Source organism: Chroicocephalus ridibundus, chromosome 5 (genome assembly GCF_963924245.1).
Source record: "Chroicocephalus ridibundus chromosome 5, bChrRid1.1, whole genome shotgun sequence".
Lineage (NCBI taxonomy): Eukaryota > Metazoa > Chordata > Aves > Charadriiformes > Laridae > Chroicocephalus > Chroicocephalus ridibundus.
The window spans coordinates 20955944-20980708 of record NC_086288.1 but is presented as its reverse complement, the minus strand read 5'-3'; the positions used below and the strand labels follow the sequence as shown (position 1 = coordinate 20980708).

Genomic DNA, 24765 nt, shown 5'->3' with positions numbered 1-24765 from the left:
GTTAAGTCGATTTTTTTGTAAATGAGATTTGATCCTACGTCATCTCCTGGATGTTTCAGTATCCAATGGGCAAAATACGTGACTTGTGAAACGTCTAAGAAATAATGGAGTCCTAGGTTTAACGGAGAACGGCCTTTGAGGTGACTCAGGGTCTATTCCTTTCATTCGTCACTCCCAGAGGAGTACAGCAGCAGCCATTATCCTTCAGCTGTTACATTGGAGGCTGAGAACAAAACTCTCAAAAATCAAATCAGGAGAATTTTCATCAAAAACTTCCAGTAGGGGTTTCAAGTTTCCAAAATGTCTCTGTGTCTGGAGATGTTCTGGGTTGTTTTTTGCTAAGGGGTGTGGGCATCAGCAGAACGTGTGCTGCTGTGGAAGCGGAGTTTCCGAAGGGGGGAAATGTTAGTTAATGTTTCTGGAGGCTATCTGTTTATCCGAGAAGATGAAAAGCTCGTATGATGCCTGCCCACTCTGGGAACTGAAGTATTTTTCAGGTTTTCACTAAAATGCAGTTTGTTTTGGTCTGTTTTAAAAGGTATGAGGAGAAAATGTTGGGGGTGGGCAATAATGAATATATTAATTTTTCCATCTCTCAGCAAAAATTAGAGAGGCGTCAGGTAATGTTTGATGGTTTTAATTTTTGAGAGGAGGGAGTAATTATATAGATTTGTAACTCTTTCTGCAGCATTGCTGAGCTTAAGGCATTTATGAAATACATAGAAAAGAAGGGGAAACCATGCTATACTTTGAAACTTACCTCGTTACATTTTTGGTCCTGTACTTCCCAGGTGATAGTTACCCAGAGTACTGCAGATCACTCGCAGCCTCAGCTGATTAAAAATCTGCATAAAGGAGATTACTTTGGAGAAAAGGCTCTCATTAGGTTAGTTCAAATTGTCTGATTCATGATGTACAGTATTTTAATTGAGCTATCACCATGTGTCGGATTATACAACTCATGGCTGGTTTGAATATAATATTTGTTTTGATTATAATAAAGTCAGCAGGTGAAGGCAATAGCTGAATTTGTCTTAATGTTTTGGTGTTTGCGGGGAGAACTTGAAAGTATACCCTGTCACCTACCTTTGGTTTTCCCTGAAAAAGTCGAATCCTGTCCCTCTTTGCATTGTTGCTTATTGTTTATATTTCAGTAAAAGCTATTATGAAAACTTGAGCCAGGTTCTAGATGACTCCTAGCATGGATAAGTGCCATCATTATTGGACTGAGCTGTTGTTTCTGTGCTGGTACCCGTGATAGTAAGAAACAGAGAAAAGAAGTACAGAGAGGACATGACCCATGAGCCAAATAGCTCATATAGCACGTATTTATGTGGGTGATTGACTAGGGATTGTTTGGTCTCTGGAACGTTTTATATCTGAGGATCGTTTCTGAAATGAGTAGTAAATCCTGACGTAATGCTAATTACATCTCCTCGTAATTTCTTGGAAGGTTGCTAAAGGAAGTTATGTTTCAAATCATAATGAAACTGTAAAAAATACTGCGCTAGACAATAATAATGGCTAGTAAAATGATATAATTGTGTGTTTGGTTCAGCAATATTAATCCAGATACAGGCTGCAGAGGCCTTGGAGGAGTTTCACCTATAGCAGCTGTGACCCTCCATGAGTACAGGGGTACTTTGAGGATTTTGATATGCTTCTGAATTCTTCTAATCTGTTTCAATTCTTAGTGATGATGTCAGATCAGCAAATGTTATTGCAGATGAATACAATATGGAGTGCCTCGTTATAAATAGAGAGTAAGTATCATGCCACAGTTAAATGAAAGACTTGCATCCCCTTTCAGTAGGTTAACAATAAGATGTGACTTCACTGTAGGCATAGTCACAATGTTTGCTTAAGTGAATACTGAACGAGTGATTATGCTTTTGGAATACTGAACTGTGGCTACGCTTTAGAATGCTTCATTTCTATGCATCATTTATGCCTAATGAAGAGGGGCCGACAGAAGGTGCAGGAGCACAGAAGCTTAAGAGTAGTTCAGAGTTATTCTTGTCTTTCTCTCCTTGTGGTGGTGATGTTTCACATTTGTTAAGTGCTATTCATTGGCTCAGGGAACAACTAAAGCCCCTGTGTGTCCCTGGTTTCAGGGTGTCCTTTTGTTCGGGGGGACATGCAGCCAAATTCCTGGTTTTGTCAGGTAGAGGCCAATTTTAAGTTGGGAGAGGAGTGGCTGGAGATCAGCCGTGCAGAAAGGGACCTGGGGGTGCTGGTTGACAGCAGGCTCAGTATGAGTCAGCAGCGTGCCCTGGCAGCCAAGAGGGCAAACCCCATCCTGGGGTGCATCACCGTATAACCAGCCAGACTCATGCCAAGCTGGTTCCTGTGGTAGGAATGGCGGCACCGCACTTAATAACCATAGCGTGTGTGTGAGACAAAGTACACCCAGCCTGCTCCGAATTATTTCAACACGACAGGAAATGACCTGAGGAGATCAGGCACTCTGTCCCCCTACCCTCTGACAAATGAAGTTTGGTACTTCAGCTGGTTCCTACCACTTCAAAGCTCTTAAAATTTGTACTGTCAAAGTGAGAGTTTAGTGCTCAGTCTGGATCATGACTTAGAGGCAAGGTAAAGCCTTGGTGCAGCAGCACACATACTGCTTTCTTCTCTTTCCACTGTATGTTCATTAGTTTATACTGTTTCATTTGTGTTTTCAGGACATTTAATCAAACTGTTGGAACTTACGAGGAACTGCAAACTTACCTTGAAGGTTATGTGGCTAATTTGGCCCGGGCTGATGAAAAGCGACATGCAAAGTAAGTCAAATCGTTTGTTAGGCATATCTTTAGTAGGTAATCATAAAAAAGAGTGATAGATATGTAAGTAAAATCATGGCTGGGAGTTAATGGAAATGGGCCCCTGGGAATGATAACAGTCACTACAATGAAACTGTCTGGATATGCTCATAGAGTCCAAGAAATTTTTTCTGAAACAAAAATTACATAGAATCTCAGTATATGGACTTCCAACCACAAATTCACTCTATCCCAAGAAAACTGAACACAGAAGAGGCATGAAAGTCTGCTCAGATAGTTTTTTGCATTCTGATGGTAAATTCTTTGACTGGTAAAACCCTCAAAGATCAACTTTAACTCCTGATTGAATTAATGAAACCGTATTACTGTACAAAGGACTAACTGCCATTTTAAATAGAAATAAGCAGGCATAAAAGAAACAATTTATTTTTAATGTTTCAGTGTAGCACTGGTGCTGTTAGAGGGTTTGCTTTTAGCTGTGGACCACACTTTTGTTTTATCTGCCCCTGATTTCAACCTGAGCACCATTGGAAGATCAGCAGAGTATGTTTTTCTTCTGTTTGGAAATAGAGCTCTGTTTTTATTTCTGATCATTCTACTGGCACTGGTACACAGTCCTTCAGAGATTCGTTCTCCAACTTGGAGTGCCCAAACTTTTGCATCTGACTGTATAATTAGGAACCTTACCCGTGGATCAACTCTTGATAAAAGTACTGTTCGTTGTACCCAGTGAAGTGAACTTCTGTAGCATTTCACTTCTAATTTAGTTCCATAGGATGTCCAGAAAGAAAGTGTTTCTGCGTAAAATAAAATTAAGATTCTGTTAGGAAAAAAGAAGGCTTTTCTTTTATTTATTTATAGGAGTATTAGAGTACTGTGGTACAGGTTGCTGGCAAGGAACGCACTAACCTGTGTTACTTTTCTTAATGCAGAGGAAGATCCTTCTGTGGACAGTTGACCAAAGAGGTGTCTTTGGAGATGATAGAGCTGAAGGAGAAAGTATCCCAGTTCTCTCCTTCCCCATTCCAGAATTTAGAAGTTGTCACAACTCTGGGTGTTGGTGGGTTCGGAAGGGTTGAGCTTGTAAGAGTTTGTTTTAAACATATTCAAGCAGTTCTTTGTCTTAGACGATTGATTTAACTGCTGAAAAATGTGAGGGATTTTAATATTCTGCACGTTTGTTACCTCAGGCAGAGGTAATTCTATATAAAGCAATACACAGTTAAAAAGTACTTTCAGAACTTAAATGTTCAAAGAAACAAATCCATTTTTGCATGCCACCTTCTTCTGCTGTTAAAAGTATCTTCCTGGTCACTAGACTTATATTCTTCAGTTTGTGCATGTGGAGTTTACAGATGTGCCTACCTGCATTGTGTTCCCTGAATTGCAGGCCTTTGCCCAAGATTCTGCCTGGACCTGAAGTCATCTCCAGCATCGCATAGTCTGTGTTGTTAGAATTGCTTTGGTATGCCCCACAGCAACTATAATCAGTGTGATCTAGCTCTGAGCTGTGTTGACTTTGAAATTTCCAACAACTTGTAATGTCTCTTTTGAGTCATATTCAGAAGCATGAACAGCCGTCTTTCTGCGATGCGAAGAGCCTCATTAGACTAAAGTTTTAATTTCCGCTTTCCTTTGGCTGAGTAGCAAACGTCTGAAAAAAATGTGAACACTTCTTGTGCAGGCTGCTGAAGGTAGCGGTAGATTAAAGGAGACTATGTCAGGGTAGTGAAGTCAATAATTCTGTACAGGAGTTAGACCGTCCATTGTTTTATTCCAATTCATGCTTCACAAAAAAAAATTTCCTCGCTGATTGACTGTCAGCTTGGAAGTTCTGCAGCATCACTTGAATAATAAGCTAAAATTTGAATTCTCAGCCAGCTGTATGACACCGATAGCTGCTTCCTTGGTTTCCCAGAAGCCCTGTTTTACCTTCCATTTTTTTTTATTTCGTATTGGACAATATTTCAGTGTAATGCAAAATTATTTGTAAACATTTTTCATAAATTGCCTCTGCATTTTTTCTTTTGTATTATGTTAGTGTTTAGAAATCCTAAATTGAAATTGGAACACACTGTGTATAAACTCATTGTAAAATACAGTACCTATCCAAACTGCTGCTATTTTGTACACATAAAATGAACACAGGGAACATTTCTTTTCATTTTACAAGGGCGGACTGGGACACTAAAAAGATCTGATGCTTGACTTAAAATTATACAGAACAGTTCTGCAGAAAATCTGGAATTCGTCCCTCGTTACAGTAATCAATTTCAGTCCTGCGCTGTGTTGAAAAAGGATATCAGTGTATCTATTGAGAATAGATTGGTAAAACATCCTCTCTTTGCCTCATGTGTGCTCATCGTTTTTATTCATAGGTTAAAGTGAAAAATGAGAACACGGCTTTTGCTATGAAGTGTATAAAGAAGAAGCATGTAGTGGACACCAAACAACAAGAGCATATCTATTCTGAGAAGAAAATCCTCGAGCAAATATGTTCTCCATTCATTGTAAAGTAAGTTGACCGCAAGATTTCCTTGAAAGTTGACCCGCTGGACGGCATTTTTTAAGAATAAGCTTTGGCATATATGAGTTCTGGATGAAAGACATTGCAAGTCTCGCATTTTATTTTACTTTTCCTAAATTGCTGTCATTTGTCTCCGCAGACTGTATCGCACATTCAAAGATAGTAAGTATGTATACATGCTACTGGAGGCTTGCCTTGGAGGGGAACTGTGGAGCTTGCTGAGAGACAGGTAACAGCAAAGTTACCTTTGTGGAACCTCGTCCTTTAAAATAACCAGTCAGTCAATGTGTCTGCTGAGTAGGTTCTCTAGTCAAGACCGGTCCAATGAAAAGACGTTTTGTTCTGTTTTCAACCACATGAGTGAGGTACTGAATGTCAATGCAAAAAAGCTGTTAATGTTCTGGGGGTGTTATGTGTTATCTGGCTAATGAGCAAGGCATTTTTAGAAGTTAATTGTCTACAGGGATAGTGATTACTTCTGTTCCAGAGGCAGCTTTGATGAAGCCACTACCAAGTTCTGTGTTGGGTGTGTGACAGAGGCTTTTGACTATCTACATCACGTAGGAATTATCTACAGAGACCTGAAGCCAGAAAATTTAATTTTGGATGCTGAAGGCTATATAAAACTGGTGAGATGTAATCCTTCTGTAATGTTATCCTTTTGTGCTTGTATCCTGTTTCCTTGCGGGGGGATATAAATAGACAGCATGTAATTCTAGCATCAGGATCCCAGAGGTTAGTAACCCTTACACTTCAGTAGAAAAGAGGGAAAGCTAGTTGTTGCACAGTGAGAAACAAAGGCGTTGCAAGGCACAGATAAACTGGGGATTTGCAGGCTCCGAGGGCTCTTGCCACAGCGTAAACAGCAAAAATAATTCCTCCCAGCAGCCAATCTTAACGTAAAAGCAGGAACCACATTTCCCAGGTGCAGAACTACCTCCCCGCCCAGGCTGAAGCGATCGTAGGTTCTACAGCATGTCTGCAGAGAGGGAACACAGTAAAGAGCTCCTGCCATACTGCCATACTCTGACCATGAAAAGTCCAAAGAGAATACCCTTCAAATATCCGCTCTGAGGACAATGAGCAACCCACCGTTTTCCATGGACTGTAAATCTCATGTCCGCAAGGAAAGCATGGGTTGTTCTATCCAAAAGACAAATAATTCAGAAAATTACTCATGAAAATAAATGGATCTGCTCTATAACATTCAGTAATCCAATGGAATTACTTCTTTCTCCTTCACACCAACACTGTGTAATTGTTTTAGCTGTAAACTGGCAACTCAGATCTTTGCAGGAGATGAGGGTAATTTAGACTTTAAGGCTTCCCAGTGCAAAACACCTCTGCGTTATACAGCATATGTTGATTTTGACCAGGTTGATTTTGGCTTTGCAAAGAAGATCGGATCAGGGCAGAAAACCTGGACGTTTTGTGGAACCCCTGAGTATGTTGCCCCTGAAGTCATTCTGAGTAAAGGCCATGACTTTGGTGTGGATTTTTGGTCCCTTGGGATTCTTGTGTATGAACTCCTTACAGGCAGGTAAGTGCCTTCTACTCCAAGTTCTTGCCTTGCTTGTTTTTAAAAACATTTTCAAGGTTATTTTTAAAATAAACAGGTTGGGTTATTTCCCATCAGTAAACAGGAACGACTTGCAAAATGATACTTTCTTTGCCTCTTATGTATGTCTTATCTTCCATCGTTTCAGAAACACCACGGACAAAGTGTGGGACATATTCTCAATTCTGGTTTATCCATCTAAGGGAAAGGGCCAGACACTGGCTATAAGTGGCTGGTGTAGGGCTCCTTTAACTGATGGTGTTTCCTGTGAGGAACAGCTGAAAACAGACTAGTCTTTTCCCCTTTAGTGGGTGACGGGGCACAGTGTGACGGGGTGAACTGTAAGCAGGGCTCGTTCTTCGCCTCCACGCACGCTTCCGTGGCAACTCTTTGTGAATGCTCAATGGTAGTACCACATGGAAGCTTCTCTGAGTTAGGCTGCAGCACAGCTAGCTTAGAGGGACAGACATGATCATGCGTTTTCCCTGGTACCTACAGGCAGCTTCCCAGCTTCAAACCTTTCTAATATCTTAAACAGACTGAAAGGCTGAAGAATGTAAAACTAGGACAGCGGGGTTTTTTTCCATATTCTCAAGTATTTGCTTTGTTGACAAATGTCCATATCTGCTCTTGCCAGCCATTCCATTTATCAGTGTTGCTTTCTTTTTCTAGTCCACCGTTCTCTGGGGCTGATCAAATGATGACATATAATTTGATTCTCAAAGGCATTGAAAAGCTGGATTTTCCTAAAATAATAACAAGGCGACCTGAGGATTTGATTCGCAGACTCTGCAGGTAAGAGGGGCAGTTTGTGGCAGCGCCTGGGTGTAGATAGATTGAGCTATTTAAGATCCAGAGTAGAGTGTTGCATTCCTGACAACTTCCTTTAAAATTGTTATGCCTGACACAGTCTATTCTGATTATATTCAGTACGCATTCATGCCTCTGAGTGTGTGTCACAACTCAGTCTGGAGAGGTATGTACAAACACAGGCTCTGGGCTTTCTCTGTAGCTGTGAATTTGTTCTGAAACACATCTTAGGGAAAACTTTTTCAGTGTGGGCTGAGGAAAGCGCTAAAGAAGTTAATTTTATTAAGTAAGTGCAGTGTTTTAAAAAAATGCTTCAAAAATTACTTAGGCATATAGCTCTGTCGCGGATGAAAATATTTGACACAGTTATGTTTTAGCAGCTATTCAAAATTTATTAATAATGTAAGGTAGATTGAGAGGTTGAATTTTAGCAGTACAAAGATGATCAGAGGGCTGGAGCACCTCTCCTATGAGGACAGGCTGAGAGAGTTGGGGTTGTTCAGCCTGGAGAAGAGAAGGCTCCAGGGAGACCATATAGCAGCCTTCCGGTACCTAAAGGGGGCCTACAGGAAGGATGGGGAGGGACTCTTTATCAGGGAGTGTAGCGATAGGATGAGGGGTAACGGCCTCAAACTGAAAGAGGGTAGATTTAGATTGGATATTAGGAAGAAATTCTTTACTGTGAGGGTGGTGAGGCACTGGAACAGGTTGCCCAGGGAGGTTGTGGATGCCCCATCCCTGAAGGTGTTCAAGGCCAGGCTGGATGGGGCTTTGAGCAGCCTGGTCTAGTGGGAGATGTCCCTGCCCACGGCAGGGGGGTTGGAACTAGATGATCTTTAAGGTCCCTTCCAACCCGAACCATTCTGTGATTCTGTGTTTTGTTCCGTGTCTAAACAGATGTCTTGGGCTTCAAGAGTGTTACTTTCACAAATGAAACCTTGGTGTTCTCTCACAGTGCACGTGTTTATATCAATTGTTCGCCACTTTTCCTCCTTTTGATGGGCCCATGCTCTATGCTCTAAAGGATATAGTACAGTTCCTGTGTGGTTCAGTCCTAAAGCAATGATTGGGTGTATAGCGTACACCAAAGCATTGTGTATTGTGAGAACAAAGGCGGCAATCTTATCATTTTCTGCATGATAAGTGAGGTAGATCAATTGCCACCATGATTGAAACTCCTTTTGAAAGTCTGAAGCATTGTTCAGTAAAGGTAAAGTTATGCCAGCAATCCAAATTTGGTTCTTTTATTTTATAACAGTTGGTATTGTGGTGTTCCAGTATGGAAAAGTCGGTATAAAAATATTTTCGTTTCAGTTGGCCTGCGGTACACAGATCCATTGATTGCCCAACATCCAATCCAATTTGTATTCTCCCTCCTGCCACGGCTTGGAGTTGAGCCATCCGATGAGAGTCATTCCAACCCCATTCCCCTTTTGTGGATACTTTCTGCCCATGTAAGACTAAAGTGGAAAGATTTAGGCCTGCCTTGCTTAGTGGTGTTCCAAGACTAGTGCATGGTCCCACAGACCTTGTGTGTGGGCCATTGAGTATAGTTACACCCATGAGCAAGGAAAGAGAGAGTGGGCAATGGGCGTATATTCATCGTTGTCGTTGTTGCCATTGATGTATGTCCCAGCAGATCATTGCAGTGAAGGAGAGAAGGAGTAGGCACGTCGTTGTGAAGATGCCAAGATGGAAGATGTGGATTGCTTCCACTGGGCTGTTAGTGGGGTCATTGGAGACGTTGTCCGTTCCCACAATCTCATTAGTGGAGTTCATCATTTCTGTTAAAGAGAAAGGAAAAAAAAAAACTGTCTCGTTGGGGAAGGCCAGACAGGTTACCCCTTTTATGTCGCATGATATGTCATATGCTTTTCACCAGGGAGCCATAAATTAGCTTTTGCAGTTTGGCACACAGCACAAGTTCCCATAACTGCAGTAATTTTAACTCTTTGCCATCCAGGTGGCAAACCTAACTTGTCAGCATCCTGTCGTATAATAATTGAAATCTGTGCTGCAATATCAATTAAAATGCTTGTTAATCGCTTTCAGTAACCAATTGGAATTAAAATGAAAGGGTTATTTTCATTTAACTGTTGATAAGTTTCTACTTGCCAAACAGGCAGGCTCAGTTGCAGTCCAGACATTATTAGTTTTGGGTTTGTGTTTTATAACTGATCGTCATGAGGGGAGAAAGGGTTATTTCTCTCTTTAGGAGCTGGTGACAGAAGAGTTGGAGTGTTTTGATGGCTGTGTTTCTGAAATGTTTGAATGATCATCAGAATCATCATCAGAATGATGTTGCACCACAACAAGCTCCTACAGAAAGCGCAGGGCACTTTAAGACTTACTTAAGCCCACTTGAAAACTTTCAAAAAGGTGGTATTTCAAAAGGGTCGGCGTAATTCAGAAGGATTAGCGCATAGTGACAAGCACAACCTGTGGCTGGTGACACTGCTGATTTTGAAATCCCAGCTCCAGTGGGATTTCATCCATGGCACTAGGAACAGTACACACCGTGTTTGTGCAGCAGAATTGAAAGGATCTTTGTAAATGCAAATTTTGGTATGCCTCCTTCTATATATTAAAAAAAAAAAAAAAAAGGTGCGCAACTAAAATCCAACCAGTTGATTTCCCTCTGCTGCCTCTCACAGTAGGGTGGCACTGGTTTGGCTTCCTGGAAGGTTTCTCCATCCTCAAAGGAAAAAAGCAGTGAGCAACACCTCATCGTGGCTTTTTATGAGACCAGAAGTTGTATGCAAGCTCCATCCCTGTGTAACTGTTGAATGCAGGCAGTTAGGACTTATAAATGCTCTTTAAAAAAAAAAAAGAATATTTTTAAAAATCTTATCCTTATTCTTCTTCTCTTATTTTTAAGGCAAAACCCTACAGAAAGATTAGGCAATCTGAGGAATGGAATTAATGACATCAAGAAGCACAGGTAAGTGAAAGAGACTGCCATGAAGAAAATCTGGTTTTTAATTTGAAAATATTTTTTATATTTTAGAACTCGAGTCTGGTAAACGCATAAAACTCCAGGCACTTCCAGGCAGATTGCGTAAGAGAGATCTCTGTTGCTATCAAGTACATTTGCGACTAAAGCAAGCAATGATATAAACATAGACCCTCAGTATGGTTATCTAGAAAACATCTTGTTATTAACTGGTTTTGTCGCAGGTTGTTGATGTAGGAGTTTAATTCACTTCTCGCAGAAATCAATGCCAGTTCAGCATCTGCCTTTCAGACCTCCGGACCCTTAAACAGTTACTTTTTAAGAATGCTAGTTAAGAGCTCGGGAGCAGTATTAGGGCTTTGTCCCCTTTCTCCTAACAAAGAAAGTCCTCTGTGGATTAAGCATTTCCTACCTTTTCTTTTTATCGGAGTTGTTTCTAAGCCCTACAGTTTGTGCCTGGGCAGAGAAGTGCTTTGATTTTTCTGCTCGTCTCCCTCTTCTCTCGCTGTAGAAAGAGGGTGGAATTCCAAGGGGCCAGATCTGTTTTTGCATGGCTGTGCTCACGCCTCTATTAACCTGCCTGTCACTTTGGCACTTCTGTGCGGAGGAGATGCAATGTATCTGGTCCTGAAGCTCCCCCTGCTACCGCTCCCTTGCATGACACTGACAGTGTGCTCCAGTTTCATCCTTCTAACAACTGTGTTGTCACGTGGACAGAAGTTGTCATGAAAAAAGGTCCTATAGCCCTTGTTCACGTGTTTTTTCAACTGTTAATAGTATAACGGCAGAAAGCAATCCGGCTTTCTCTCTTCGTCTCTCCCTGTCTGTCTCTCATTTCTTTTTGATCAGGTGGTTGAGTGGTTTTAACTGGGATGGTCTGAAAGTGAGGAAATTAACATCGCCTTTGAAAAGAGAGGTATTGGCTTTGGCTTCCAGTATCATAATGCTTTACTAATATGAAAGTGCTTGGCTACAAAGAAACAACTGATGGGGAGAGCAAAATTTCCCAAAGATTGTTGTCATAGCTCACCATTTTTAGTGGAAATCAAATGAAAGAGAGAGAGAGCAAGCGATACATTACTTTATTTCCATTGTTTAACTGAATTTTTGCTCTGCCTGTGTACTTTGCATGAGATTTTCAGCATTACTAGAATAAACGGTGTTTGGTCAAAAAAGAATACTGAAAAAACATATTTTCCTCTGTAATGGGCACATTATTAAGATGCACTGTTCACATTACTGTGCGGAGTACAAATTCCTGTATTCTCTTACTATTGAGTTACAGCACATCATTGAATAAGCTTCCTGTTTTAAATGGCCCGTTTCTCTTTGCCCTAAAATGAAAAAAGATCCAGGGTAAAGAATTTGAAACTCACTTTGAACTCCAAAAAAATAATTCTGAGACCTGCTTTGAGAGCAGATTTGCTCTTAAATTTGAATCAAAATTGTATGCAGTGTGGCCCAGTTCTCTTACTGACCTTATAGGGCTTTGGGTGAAATCTAGGATTTGATAATATTTGGGGATTGTTTTTTGTATAAGGAGGCCGATGCCATTGTTATGTTACACAATTCAATTACTGGAGGTTTATCTTTTAAAGAACAAGGAAATGAGAAGTCACGCATATCATGCTAGCCTTTCATTCCTCCACTGGTAGCAACAAAAATGATGCATAATCAATGGAGAGTATTTTCAAAAGTTACCTCCTGAAACAACCCTTTCTTTGTGTTTTTAATGTCCTAGTTGTCTGGACCGACTGATTACAGCTACTTTGACAGCTACCCACCTGAAGAGGGAACCCCTCCAGATGAACTTTCAGGCTGGGACAAGGATTTCTGATGTATTTTGCTTCCAGGACATTTATAGAGTCTCATAGGTGTCAGTTCTAAACCTGCTCTCTTGTTTCTTGCTTCAAATCGAATTACACAAGGTTTGTGACAAACACGATGTTCGTTGAAGGATAGAAGACTATAGCAACCAGAACTTGTTTGGATAAGGCACCAAAATCTGCGTGCATCCCGTTATACCAAGGGCATGCATTTAGTCAGCAGATGTAACCTGAGGGTTTTTTGATACACAATGTCTCTATGAACATTTTCAGACACTATGGGATCGGGTTTTGCCAGTGGAAATATCACTAGCTAATATTTTGATATTAACAAGGTTACCGTATGTCTTTATTTTGAACAGCGAGGATGAATACTGGAAGCCAATAACTCTGTCAACTTTGTCAACTGCTGATGCTACGTTTCTTTTTCATTTTATCTTAAGTCTGCTCTGTGTTTCGCTTTTTCCCCATAAGGGCCAGTATCGCATTGATCCAGAAGTGTGTAGAAAAGAGACTTTTACTGAAAGGTTGATTTGATATGATGCTGCAGCTAAAAGGTTATCAATGTGGAAGCTGTCTCTCTGTCGGTGTAGTTTTGCCCCAGGTTGAATACATGAGACAGGGTATAGCAGGTGAAATGAAAGTCCAGTACGGAAACAAGGTATATACATAATAAAAGTTGCCTGGAGAAGCAGACTGTGGTATGTATCTCCCTCACCGCTTCAAAGACCCATGTCCATTTCTTAAAATGTTTTGCTTTTATGTAGTGTGAAGATAAAAGATGGACAAAAAGCATTTACCTTGCAGGAAAAAAATATGTAAGTATACAATCATATTTTTTCCTTCAAATGTATTTTCAGATTGTTTTCACTGACATTTTGTTGAAGTGCTACATCTGTTCACATCAGTGCTAAACTCCCGCCCATTTCAATGTTCCAGTTGGTAGCACTAGATGTGAGCTATCGTTTCAAATCATATTTCATCAGACATCTTATTAACATGTAATTATTCTGAGTTTTAGTTGTATAGAAGGGGAGAATAAGAGAGCAAAAACTTGATTTTTTTTTTTTTCCCTCTCGTAAGGATTTCTATTCATGAAGCAGCTTAAATGTTCTGTTTTCTTTTGACCACCTTCCCTTCTCTCTAATGGCTACTACTGAGGTTTAGAAAGACAAGAAATTCCAAGCTCCTCTCAAAAATGATATAAAAATACAATTGTGATTTGCAGCCCGATTTTTTTGAGCCCTGTCTTCACCTGCTTTGGTACAAGCAAACAAATTGCTAACCAGAACCGTCAAACAACCTGAGGGAGGGAGGCCAGCAAATGGCTAAGTTAGTCAGGAGGCTGGCACGCGTGCCCTGCGAGGAAAGGCTGAGGAACCCGGGCTTGCTCAGCCTGGAGGAGGGAAGGCATCGTGGGGACCGTACAGCAGCCAGCCAGCGCCTGCGGGGGGGTTACTGAGAAGACAGCGCCAGGCCCTTGATGGAGCTGCACAGGAAGGAGGGGTTGTAAACTGGGACGGGAGAGGCGCCAACTTGACAAATGGGAAAAAGTGTTTCCCCAGCAAAGCAGGATCCCAGACAGGTTCTGCAGTCTCCTGCCTTGCAGGTTTTCAAGAAGGGACCAGACAGAGCCTCAAGCAACCCAAAATGAATTCTGTGTTGACTCTGCTTTGAGCAGGAGGTTGGGCTGGAGACCTCCCGAAATCCCTCCCAGGCTGAGTGATTTTATAACTGTAGGAATTAGCTTCATCTGTCAGCCCTTTCTATAATCAGAATATAGAACAACGCGTGTTCCTGATGAGTTTATATATGCCTGGGCTTTGCCACTTAAGCTTTAAATTATTAGAACAGGGGAATTATTTTGAAATGTTGTTGGGATAATAAATGCAGTCTCAGATGTTGTGCATTCTTGGTTTATAAAGAAGAATTCTGTTGCGCTCTGTTATGAAGCACAACTGCTGTAGCAGCAGGGATGTTCCTGGGTGTCACGCTGCGCTTAGGAGATGGATGCATCGTCAAGCCCTGCTAGGATTTGTTTCAGCTCCCGCTGAGAAAAAATCCAATCTAAATTTCGATTTTGAAGCTGCCTCAGCACACTGTATTTCACGTGCTGGATGGAAAACCTCCCAGGCAACTTGTAATGTGTGCTCAGGGTTTGGTTACCCACGACTGCTGGCTAGACTTCCTAGCTCCTGGTCACGACTTATCCCAACTGGGTGAGCGAGGGGCTGCCGTAGGTGTAGTTCCATGGTTTGTTCCATGGTTTGTTCCATGGTTACAATCATTTTTTACTGCTGGGTGGCCATCGCTTTGACAGCAAATCAATTTAAATGGGTTTTATAACATTCAATCCAAATAAAGGCAGTAGAATATTTTCCATTGAATTTACTGAAGGTTGGATTGAGCCCTTGGAGGAAGACACTACATGTTTAGCTGGTTTTCTTTCCCTGCCTGCTTGTAAACTGTTGTGGAAACTTGCAGCCAGCAAAGTCTGTGCAAAATGGTGGTAATTTTTCCATTGTATTTATCGATAGTTTTCTTACATATATATATGTGTATAAAAATAAGTGTATAAATATATGTTTTTTTAAGTGAAGAAACGGCCACATAGCCATAAGAGCCACAGTTTAGTGCAGTTAGCATGAAGTCTGTGCAGCTGTGGGCTATGTTTTCTTTATAAAGCTTGTTTACCTTGCAGCGTGTGCAAATAAAGTAAGCTTACAGTGCAACGGGCAGGACATTCATTTTTTCACAATCGCATTCCGTGCAGCAATCCGGATTCTTAGCCCTGACTTAGACTGCTTGTCCACATGATTCAGAAAAGACTGAGGCAGAAAAGACTACCCTGGAGAGAGAGTCACTGATGTAATTTCTTGCAGCGTGTCCCCCACCCGAGACTATGTTTTCCCTAGCAGATGTTGAGAAAATGAATACATAAGAAGATACAGTAAATGAGGTCACAGATAATTTTTTATTTACGTAGAGTTCCCATGTACAGTGGATTAATTTTATTTCGGGCATGTATACAGTTCACTGAGTTGAAGCTTTCCAGAAACAGAAGCAGAAGCTGATAGGGTGCAGGCTAAACATTATTTGAACTAACCCAAACTGTCTTTAACAGCCAGATGTACTTCAGACTGCAACTCAGCACCAGTGGCGTTCTGCTGTTGTAAAACAAGAGGGTAAATAAACAATTCGGGCTCAAGTAGTTTCACAGAGATCGTGGGAGGATTGAATGGACAGTTACGATGATGATCACATTATGCTGATTTTTGCTTTTTCTAATTTAAGGTCAGTGAAAAAACAGATTTTGACATTCAGGTTTTCGGGCATGCTGTGGATATGTTAGTAATTGTCTGCGTTCTCTCCTTGGTGTTCTCATCTGTGTTTTGCCTTTCTGCTGTGTCAGCTTTGCTTTCGCTGCGTGGCTCGTTGAGAAACCCAACTATAGCTATGCTTTTTTCCCCTCTACTGCCACAAGAGAACATGCCTCAGGAGGCAGGAGGGATGACTGTTCTTCCTGACAGAGGACGGAGATGAGGAGCAGTTAGCCTTGTCTGGGTAGGTGAAAGCACCTTTCCCCAGCCACCACGTCAGAGCAGAGATGCAGGTGGGCACTTCAGAGAGGCATGCAGGCAGGAGCAGCAGCAGAGTGAAAGAGAAAATTCCCAGACATGCGATAGTTCCATCCAGTTTTTAGTGCAAGTGATGAATTTTTACCGTGTCCTCACAGCTGGCCCCTCAGGCTTTGAGAAGGGTGAGGCTGGCCAACCCCGATGTCTGAATGTGTCGTCTGTTAATATAAAGGGGAAGAAATAACCTTACTGCCCCAAACGTTTGAATTCATACATAAAGGGGTGTGGGGTGCATGTTAGAGAGTGTAAGCCTGTAAGATTTTTGCATTGAATGTGAGGAAACAGCTGTCCTGACGTTTAGAGAATGTCTGTGATTTTAGGCAGGATTGAACAGATCTCATTTGCAATGAAAGGCAGCCGAGAGCCTTTTCTCCTCCCGCTACTCAACAAGCCATCTCTGAACAGACACAGCTTTCCCCTCCTGTGGTCCCCAAGTGTAGTGTAGTGGTGAGGAGAATTTTTATCTTTATTTGACAAAGTGGGAGCTGAAGTCCTGAGAGATTTAACCCCTTTGGTGATTTTTGAAGTCCCTGTAGAGAGCTGCGTGTGGCTTTGGGTTTAGACACCTCTGACAGTGTGACAATTTGACTTCCTCGAGATTATTCAGAAAGACAGGGAAAGAAGAGACAATTAAAGCCAGCCTTCTCAACCGCAGCGCAGCAAGGCAGCGCAAGACTAGCTCTCCGTATCTCTTGAGTGCCTTGTCCTTCTAGCACAGTTATTTTGTTTCCTGGGGTGGGTTTGAGCAATTCTGACTGACTTCTTTACTTCTTGATCTAGGGCTGAACAAGCAAGAGTACGTCAAGAGACACAGACAGGCACGCACATGTGAATACGCCTGTTACACAACGTTGTTTGACAGTTTCGTATCTCACCACTGAAGTGGCTGCATGTCCACGCTCAGATAAATGGTTCCCATGGATGCGGTACTCCTTAAGTGTGTAAGATCTGTTGAGGTGAAAGCCCAAGGAAAGTGGATTTGCACCACATTATTACCAACGTATTTTGCGTGTGGTGCAGTTTTAGGGAGAGAGGGGAGGCAGTGCTAAAGAGGTAGAATGCAGCAACAGTAAAACCAGGTAATTCCTCCCAAAGATGGAGAGCAAGGAGGAGGTTGTGCAGATAGCAGACGTGGAGATGTGAAATTAAACGCGTTTGTAACCATGCACAGCCACCACCTGTGTTCCTCGAACCTTTATGTGTCCCTGTGGCTTGGGAACCTGGGTCACCTCCAAGTGAGAGGGCAGGGTGTTACTTTGAGACGCAACACAAATTTACTTGGTAGGCTGGGCCAGCAGGGAAGGATTGAGCGGTCAGAAGCATCTTTTCCCACTGGGAGTCAGAGTCTCCGTTCTTGCCATCGCAGCCAAGAGATGAGGGCCTGGTTCTTCTGTACATTGTGTACAAGGTGATGCTGGACAGGGAGTTACAGGTTGAAAGCAAATTGTCTTGCACACTAGCCACAGAAAAGGTGGGTAATTATTTTCTCGCAAATCCATGATCTGTTGCTTGGCACACAGATATTTCCCAGTGGTCTGTTTTGGGGATAACAGCAAGCCAGCAGCAAGTTTTACATCAGTGTTCAGGTGCATCCTTTGGCAGAACTCCCAAACGTGAGCTCATCGTGACTCCTGATATGATGGGGCTCGTTGCTGGTTGGTGGGAGTTGGGACAAACCTACTGAAATAAGGTGAACTCCTGGTCCGCAGAAGTCAAGGGTACGGTGTGGCTGGCCTCCACTAGCCAGCATTTCATCCATGTGTGGGAGCAGAGAAGTGGCAAATGTAATTATAAAGCTCACCTGATGTGCTTGCAGAGCCAAAAGCTGTTACCTGTACCAAGCTGCAGGCCAGCAACTTCAAAAGATGGAATGAATATTCCAGTGAAATTATGGGGCTAATAGCAGGAGGCTCGGCTGCTGAATAGTCTAGGGAGTCACTAGGGAGGTAAAGTCCAGCCCCGGGTAGATTGTTTTCTGTGCTGTCTTGCTAAGCAAAAAGCATTCCAGAAAAACAAAAGTGAAACCCACCCTGATGGGACTCAAAAGGTCGCTCAGCAACGTTGTGCTGTTACACTACTGTAGTGCCTGGCTGCCGAGAGCCTACGTTAGAGTTGTTTCTGATCAGCTTCCCTGCCTGAGAGGAAGAGCGACAGGAACATGCTGGACCTTAGCTTGAACTATGTCCTCTGTGGTGCATCACCCTGCTGGGGACAAAGTGGGAGGGATCCGCGTCCTAGTTCCTTCAGCTTGTGCTTCACGTGTCGCTCAGGGGGGGCAATGTCCTTGGATGCCAGGCAGCAGTCTCATCTGCAGTGTGATGACCCCCTAGCCCTCCCGTGGGGAGTTAGAAAGCTGCAAGGTACTTTCTCCTCTCCACTGTATTCGGGAAGATGTAGTCTGGTGCTATCCTAAGAAAGGAACATGCTGTAATCCTAACAGAAGGCGATGTGGGGAGAAACCCAGCCCTCAAGGGCTACTGTGCAGCTCCCACTTTCCTAGGGACGATAAGAGGTGTGCACCTCAAGAGCATCAAAAATACTGTAAAGGAAATTATTTTGGTGATAAGAGTGTTACTCATCACCAGCCAGCTCACCTTGAACAAAGAAATGGGACATACTGGCAGAAAGCTGAGGTTGCCTTGTCAAGCTCTATGAAATCTATTTTGCAACAAGCTCCCCACAAATTGAAGATTAGATTTAGTTATTTTAATAGTTTATTGTTTGAGCTTGTAGCCGTTGTCACACTGAATTTTATAAACTATGGATTTATTTGTGCAGCTGTTACAAGACACATCTATTGGGAACCGCTGCATCTGTTTTTGCTCGCAGGGCCTGACGTCTACTGAAAATCCGAGCTTGCTTCCAGATTAGCAGGTGGCATCCCCTGCATGTCCTAGGTATCCCCTGCGTGTCCTCATGACATCAGGTCCAGGAGTGGACCAATGGATTAAAAGGTGAACCCCTACGGTACAGTCAGCCTGTGCACATCACTACTTCCAACTGTCCTTAAAGTCAAGACAGGAGCCCACACACCTCCACACCAGAGAGAGGGGCTCTGTGTCATTACCAAGACACAGCAGGGAAAAGCTCTTTGTTGTCTGCGACTGTCTGTCTTAGCCAGGAGAAAAGCACAGCCTTTGTCATCCAGTTTTTAAGTCCACGTGATTTGCACACAGACTGTCTGATTCTTCTCCTGCCCCGAGGGGGAAAGCCAGCCCCGCAGTCGCGTTACTTCAACTCAGCCATTGTGGCGGCACTGAACACTTCCAGGGATGGGGCATCCACAACTGCCCTAGATACAAGATAATTAACATTAATAGCACTAAAGAGCCAATATTGATACCGATACCAATATAAAATATACAATGACTATACTCAGCCGATTCCATCAGCAGGAAGCTGTGCACTCCCAGCAGTGGACAGCAAATGGCGGACACTGCGAGCACTACGGCTTCAGGAGGAAGGGAAGGGCTCAGGGGTCCGGCACCAGGACAAGATGTTCTCTGGCTCACACCCATCAAGGAAGAGAGAGAACTTCTCAGCAAACTTTCTAATTTATATTGTGTGACATTCATAGTATGAAATAATCCCGCTGGCCAGCTTGGGTCAAGTGCCTGGGTCTCGCTCCTCCTCATCCCTGCACCTGGTGAGCTCAAAACCACTGAGACCTTGAAACCCACATACCATAGCTGGCTAAAAAGTAAATATTTTCATAAATTCATACACTAGAGTCTTCTAAAAGTGCAGTTTTCCCAAACATTAGAAGTGAAATTAGTCCTGTGTTGCTCAAACTGGGACAGACTCTTCATCAGGGAGTGCAGCAATAGGATGAGGGGTAACGGTTTTAAACCGGAGGGTAGATTTAGATTAGATATGAGGAAGAAATTCTTTACTCTGAGTGCGGTGAGGCACTGGAACAGGTTGCCCGGGGACGTTGTCAATGCCCCATCCCTGGAAGTGTTCAAGGCCAGGCTGGACGGGGCTTTGAGCAGCCTGGTCTAGTGGGAGGTGTCCCTGCCCGTGGCAGGGGGTGGGAACTAGACGATCTTTAAGGTCCCTTCCAACCCAAACCATTCTGTGATTCTATAAAAGGACACACACGTTTTAAAATGCGCCAAGGCTGAGGGTGTTTGCCAGACCCCGTGACCACGGCACATCCCGCTGCCGCGACAGTGGTCCTACCTTGAGCCTGCCTCATCCCCTCCCCCCCCAACTACAGAGGGAGGACTCTGGGAATAAGGGTTCTCAGCCTGAGACAGGTACCCTCACTGTGCTGCACAGAACACATCTTTAGGTCAAAACACACTACATTTTTGCTGTTACAGGGCAAAATTATAGCTCTTTCATATTGTACGGCTAGCTCTTTTGAACTTGGAGAAATTCAAGTAAAGATGTTGGGGCAGATTTGCTGACCAAGCAGATGCTGTGCAGAATTCACCACTTTGTCATTATATAGAAAATTAGTAAGATTTAAAATAAACCCAACGGTTATCTCTTTTGATAATCTTATGCTGGTACCAGCGCTGTTAGATAACTACCAATTTTCAGCCTACATATGATTTTTTTTCATTGCAGGTGTTTTGCTTGGCAGCGTTTAATAACTTTCTGATTTGCAACAATCCTGTCCCTTGAGTAACTCGAGGATTAAACAGCTACTAGTTTTCCTGAGTTTTACCAAAAAATGCCAAGTCACATATACATTCCTCTGGCACTAGCAGAACAACTCTGTGAGTAAAAAAACTGGAGCAAAACAAAACAGAAGCAATTTATTCATCTGTTTCTGAATTTATATCTTAGCCCTACAAGCAATTGTTTTGGCATTCAGTACTGTCATAGGAATTAAAAAAATCTCCTGCGTGGGAGCAGAAAGAGCAGCTGGGAGTGCACGGGAACTTCCTGCCACACATCTGTCACCACCAAAAAAACCCACCCCAATTTTCCCATGTACCTTACAGGGACACCATGGTTGTCTCGTATATTCCTGGCACCTCTGGTTGTCGTGTTGTTCCAGTTACACAGTGGAAGAAAAAGAAAAAAAATCAGCATGTTATTAGGCTTACTATGGTTTTGCCCATCTATTTCTGCAGTACACATGCATGAAATGTTACAACTAGCAGAAAGTTAAAATTTTAAATTAAATCAAATTAAATTTTTACATTAAAGTTTTCTTATGAAGCAGTTAGCACATGGGTCTACGTGCAAAAGTGGTTCACAGGCTGGTCCTTGTAAAAGAGATACCGTATTTTCAGCATTTTTTCTATGCTCAGACTTTCCAAAAGTCAAGAAGGATTTACAGGAAGATATGGAGGAAAAAAAGCAAAAGTGATTCACAGCTGCTCTAATAGTTCTCCTACTCCTTTTTATATTTATCCTTCTCCTAGTTATGGTGGTAACCCCGACATGAACTTTTAGGACCCCATTCCTTGTGTAAAACAAACCCAGAGAGCTGCTCAGAAAGCCCAGCGTAATTTCTTTCCAGGACAAGCACCATGACATGACTGCAGAGATGAACCGATCGTGTTTCACACCCCTTTACCCCGGACCTGCACAAACCCCACGTGAGGACAGCTCGTCACTTCAGCCAGATGACAGCAGATGTAACCACCTTCCACTTGCCGTACTTCTCTCTCAAAAGAGAAATTTTGGGCCAGCTGGTGATGCTGACACAACTAGGTCACAAAGAAACTCAGAAATCGCGTTAAGTTTGTCCTCAAATGTCCTTAGAGAAGTCCTTTTTTAGACACTTCTGCTCCTTGTAGTTTTAATTTTCAAGTTTTGGTATCACACTATTGGAATGGACACAAAGAAAAATAATCACATTGGTGAGAACCCGCCTGTTCGGTACAGCCCAGCTCTTTCAGAGCTACGAGTGCTGCAGCTGCCGGTCGCTTCTCTGCCTCTTGGCTTTTAACCAGTGATTTGCAGCAACCAGGGCCGAGTTCTGCCTCTACCTACAAGATAATTATCTCCAGTAGGTAATGACAGCCACATTGCTTCCAGTTAAAAAGTGAATGCTCTAGAGACACGCACACCCAGGGTGTTATTTTAATTACTTGCAATTACCTGGCTGTAGGTGGGAGCTTGCTGGAAGACCTCAGCACGGCCCATAGCGATCCCGTCTTTCACAGGAGCTCTAAACATCAGCAGCGAGAGGAATACCCCGTGCTTCGTTCAATGAGGGATGCTGAGATGCTCCCACCAAGTACGCCTTCTTGGTGATAAATTAAAATCTCAAAATCGAGCCTGACTTGCTGAACATTAAGGGAGTGCAAATTCTCTGCTTCTCCCTCCTTCAGGTTGCCCTCTGACTGCGTATTTTCTCCCACCAAGGAGCGCGCTGTAGACTTACATCCCCAAGTAACTGGACAAATTCTCTGCCGGTTACAGCTAAAAGTCATTAGAAAAAAAGAGAAAGAGAGAGAGAGAGAGAGAGAGAAGCTGCTACCAGTTTCTGGGCAACTGACACGGCTAGGCCTGTCCACAGAAACATCCTACCCGCTTGTTTTAATATCTTGTAGATGGAGACCATCAGCCTCCCAACAGATGACGCCTGTTTGCACACACTGAAGTGCTCTTATCCTTTCAGCAAGGCAAGATGCAAGTTTTGTCTCTAATTACCATTTGCTGGTTCTTTTTGAAGAACTACATTGACCGTGTTACCTTGCAAAATATGTAGGGGGAACCTTGCCGCCTCTAACTTCAAGCACGAAGTTTAAGAGCAGTTACAGGTGATAGACATTTGAAGCAAAAACTAGCGCTGGGCTTCCACGGGCGTAGTACAGAGCAGTGACAAGCCCAACTCAGCCACCCCTTTCCGCTATTCCCAAGCAAGGCAGCATGGCGAGAGCGTCATTTGCCAAAGGTGGCTCCTGGCTTAGAAATTGCAAATTCCAACTTACAAGACTGAAACTGACAGGTCATTAGAAAGCGTTCCTCCTCATTGCTCCTAAGAGCCAAAATAGAGAACTGTTTGGGCTTAATTTCCCACACATCTGGAAACCAAACAGCTCAGCTAATAAAACACTTCATTGCTTGCACAGTGAGAAAGCAAAGCTGTCCAGGGACAATGACACTGCACCGGGAGAAACCCAATAGCTCTTATATCACGTTTGTCAGGGAACAATTCAGATGCCTGCTTTCATGAGACTTCAAAACAAAGCTTCATTTTTCTAAGACAAGAAGCTAACCCAATTCCATACTTGCCTGTTGCTCTCCTTGCTATGCTGGGTGTAGCCTCGCCGAACTCCGGAGCAGTAGTTGGTGGTATGCAACCTACCCCATCCCCAAAAACAATCTGAAGACCGCATTCAGGGTGTGATCCAGCTGCAGCTGGAGAAACAGAAAGTTACCTAGGATGTTCCTTCAAATAAGTCTATGCAGCAGAGCTGAGCCTGAGCCTCTTTCCGTAAGAAGTTTATGCACAGCCCAATGTGTTGCGGGACACGGTAAGTAAGCAAGAACCGGAGTTGCGTTTACAACCCAGTGTTACACACATCTACCATTAATTCTAATAGTGCGTGCTGGACACGCCCAGCATGGGAGGGAAGCTGGACAAAGCTATGAGTTTCGTGTGTCATGGCTGAAGGAACAGAGACCAGGGACAAAAATTACATTCCTATAGTTAAGTGCATTTGAGAACTACACAAAGACTGAAAAATATAAGAGCTTAATACGATTCTTTGTTGTCTAATATGCTGATATGCAACATGGAATATGCTACAATCTTCATACACAAAGAATTCATGGCAATTACCGGCCAAGCATTGCAAAGCACAGGTTAAATGGAAGGAAGATGAAGCAGCATGCACACTGCCACCCCAAGCTCATAAAACTGTTCTAAACACGTAAATCAAATCCATCTCATACTTGTCTGATCAACCCATTTTTCAGTCCTACGTAAGTGCTACAAGGACCAAGCTTAAGGATTGAGAAAAGGACTGGAGACTGGCAACTGTTTGCAAGTGGTAGGAGGCAACTCCAAGTGACAATTCCCTCCCTGCTCAGGGCTTAATTCCACTCAACTATGAGCAAAGTCCACAAGCAAACCACCCAATTTTCATCTGTTACTACAAAGGAAATGGCAGATGCGTATTAAACAAGTCATACTTCAAACTCCTTTCTGAAGGGGCCGTAATGGCAAGGGAATACCCTAATGTGACCCTTTTGGTTACAGCGTTCCCTGTGCCTGCACTTGCTCGTATAATCACTGTGCTAAAAAGAGACCACCAGTTAGTTTTCAGGACAGCTGGCCAGTAACCTTCCCTTCCAGATCCAGGTGTTATTACCTCTCTTAGTTTTTTTTTGTACCTGATCTTTCACAGCACGAGCAGACGCTACTATGACAGCAGGCATGTGCTACAGCACACCCCAAGAGGTGCGACCAGGCCATTAGACCACACGGTGACATTCCCTACAGCTTTGATCGTGTAACATCCGTTCCTGGCTGGCAACCTTTCACATCCCGTTCCAGCTCAGAAGGACCATCAGGACATACGTTACAACCTATGTCAACTTGACTAGAAGCAAACCTTATGTAGCGTAAGAACCCTTCTTAATCTGTGTCCAACACTAGGCAGATTTGCTCAGTTCCATACCCTTCAACTGTAACGCAGAGATGCGGCTACCTTTACAGCTCTACTCTGGATTAATTATCAATCAGTACTGTGAAGA

The 24765-nt window shown here is 43.0% G+C and overlaps 1 protein-coding gene across 1 annotated transcript in view; it reads left to right on the top strand.

The window, feature by feature from the left end:
* PRKG2 (protein kinase cGMP-dependent 2) overlaps positions 1-14736 on the top strand; it is a 32709-nt gene extending 17973 nt beyond the window's left edge. Inside the window, exons 8-19 of the mRNA XM_063336991.1 lie at positions 792-886; positions 1695-1763; positions 2685-2783; positions 3716-3866; positions 5162-5298; positions 5450-5539; positions 5798-5939; positions 6687-6850; positions 7541-7663; positions 10557-10619; positions 11481-11547; positions 12373-14736. Coding sequence (XP_063193061.1) covers positions 792-886; positions 1695-1763; positions 2685-2783; positions 3716-3866; positions 5162-5298; positions 5450-5539; positions 5798-5939; positions 6687-6850; positions 7541-7663; positions 10557-10619; positions 11481-11547; positions 12373-12468 — 1296 coding nt within the window. The 3' untranslated portion in view covers positions 12469-14736. The remainder of the gene's footprint in view (positions 1-791; positions 887-1694; positions 1764-2684; positions 2784-3715; positions 3867-5161; positions 5299-5449; positions 5540-5797; positions 5940-6686; positions 6851-7540; positions 7664-10556; positions 10620-11480; positions 11548-12372) is intronic.
* Positions 14737-24765: the final 10029 nt, after the last annotated feature.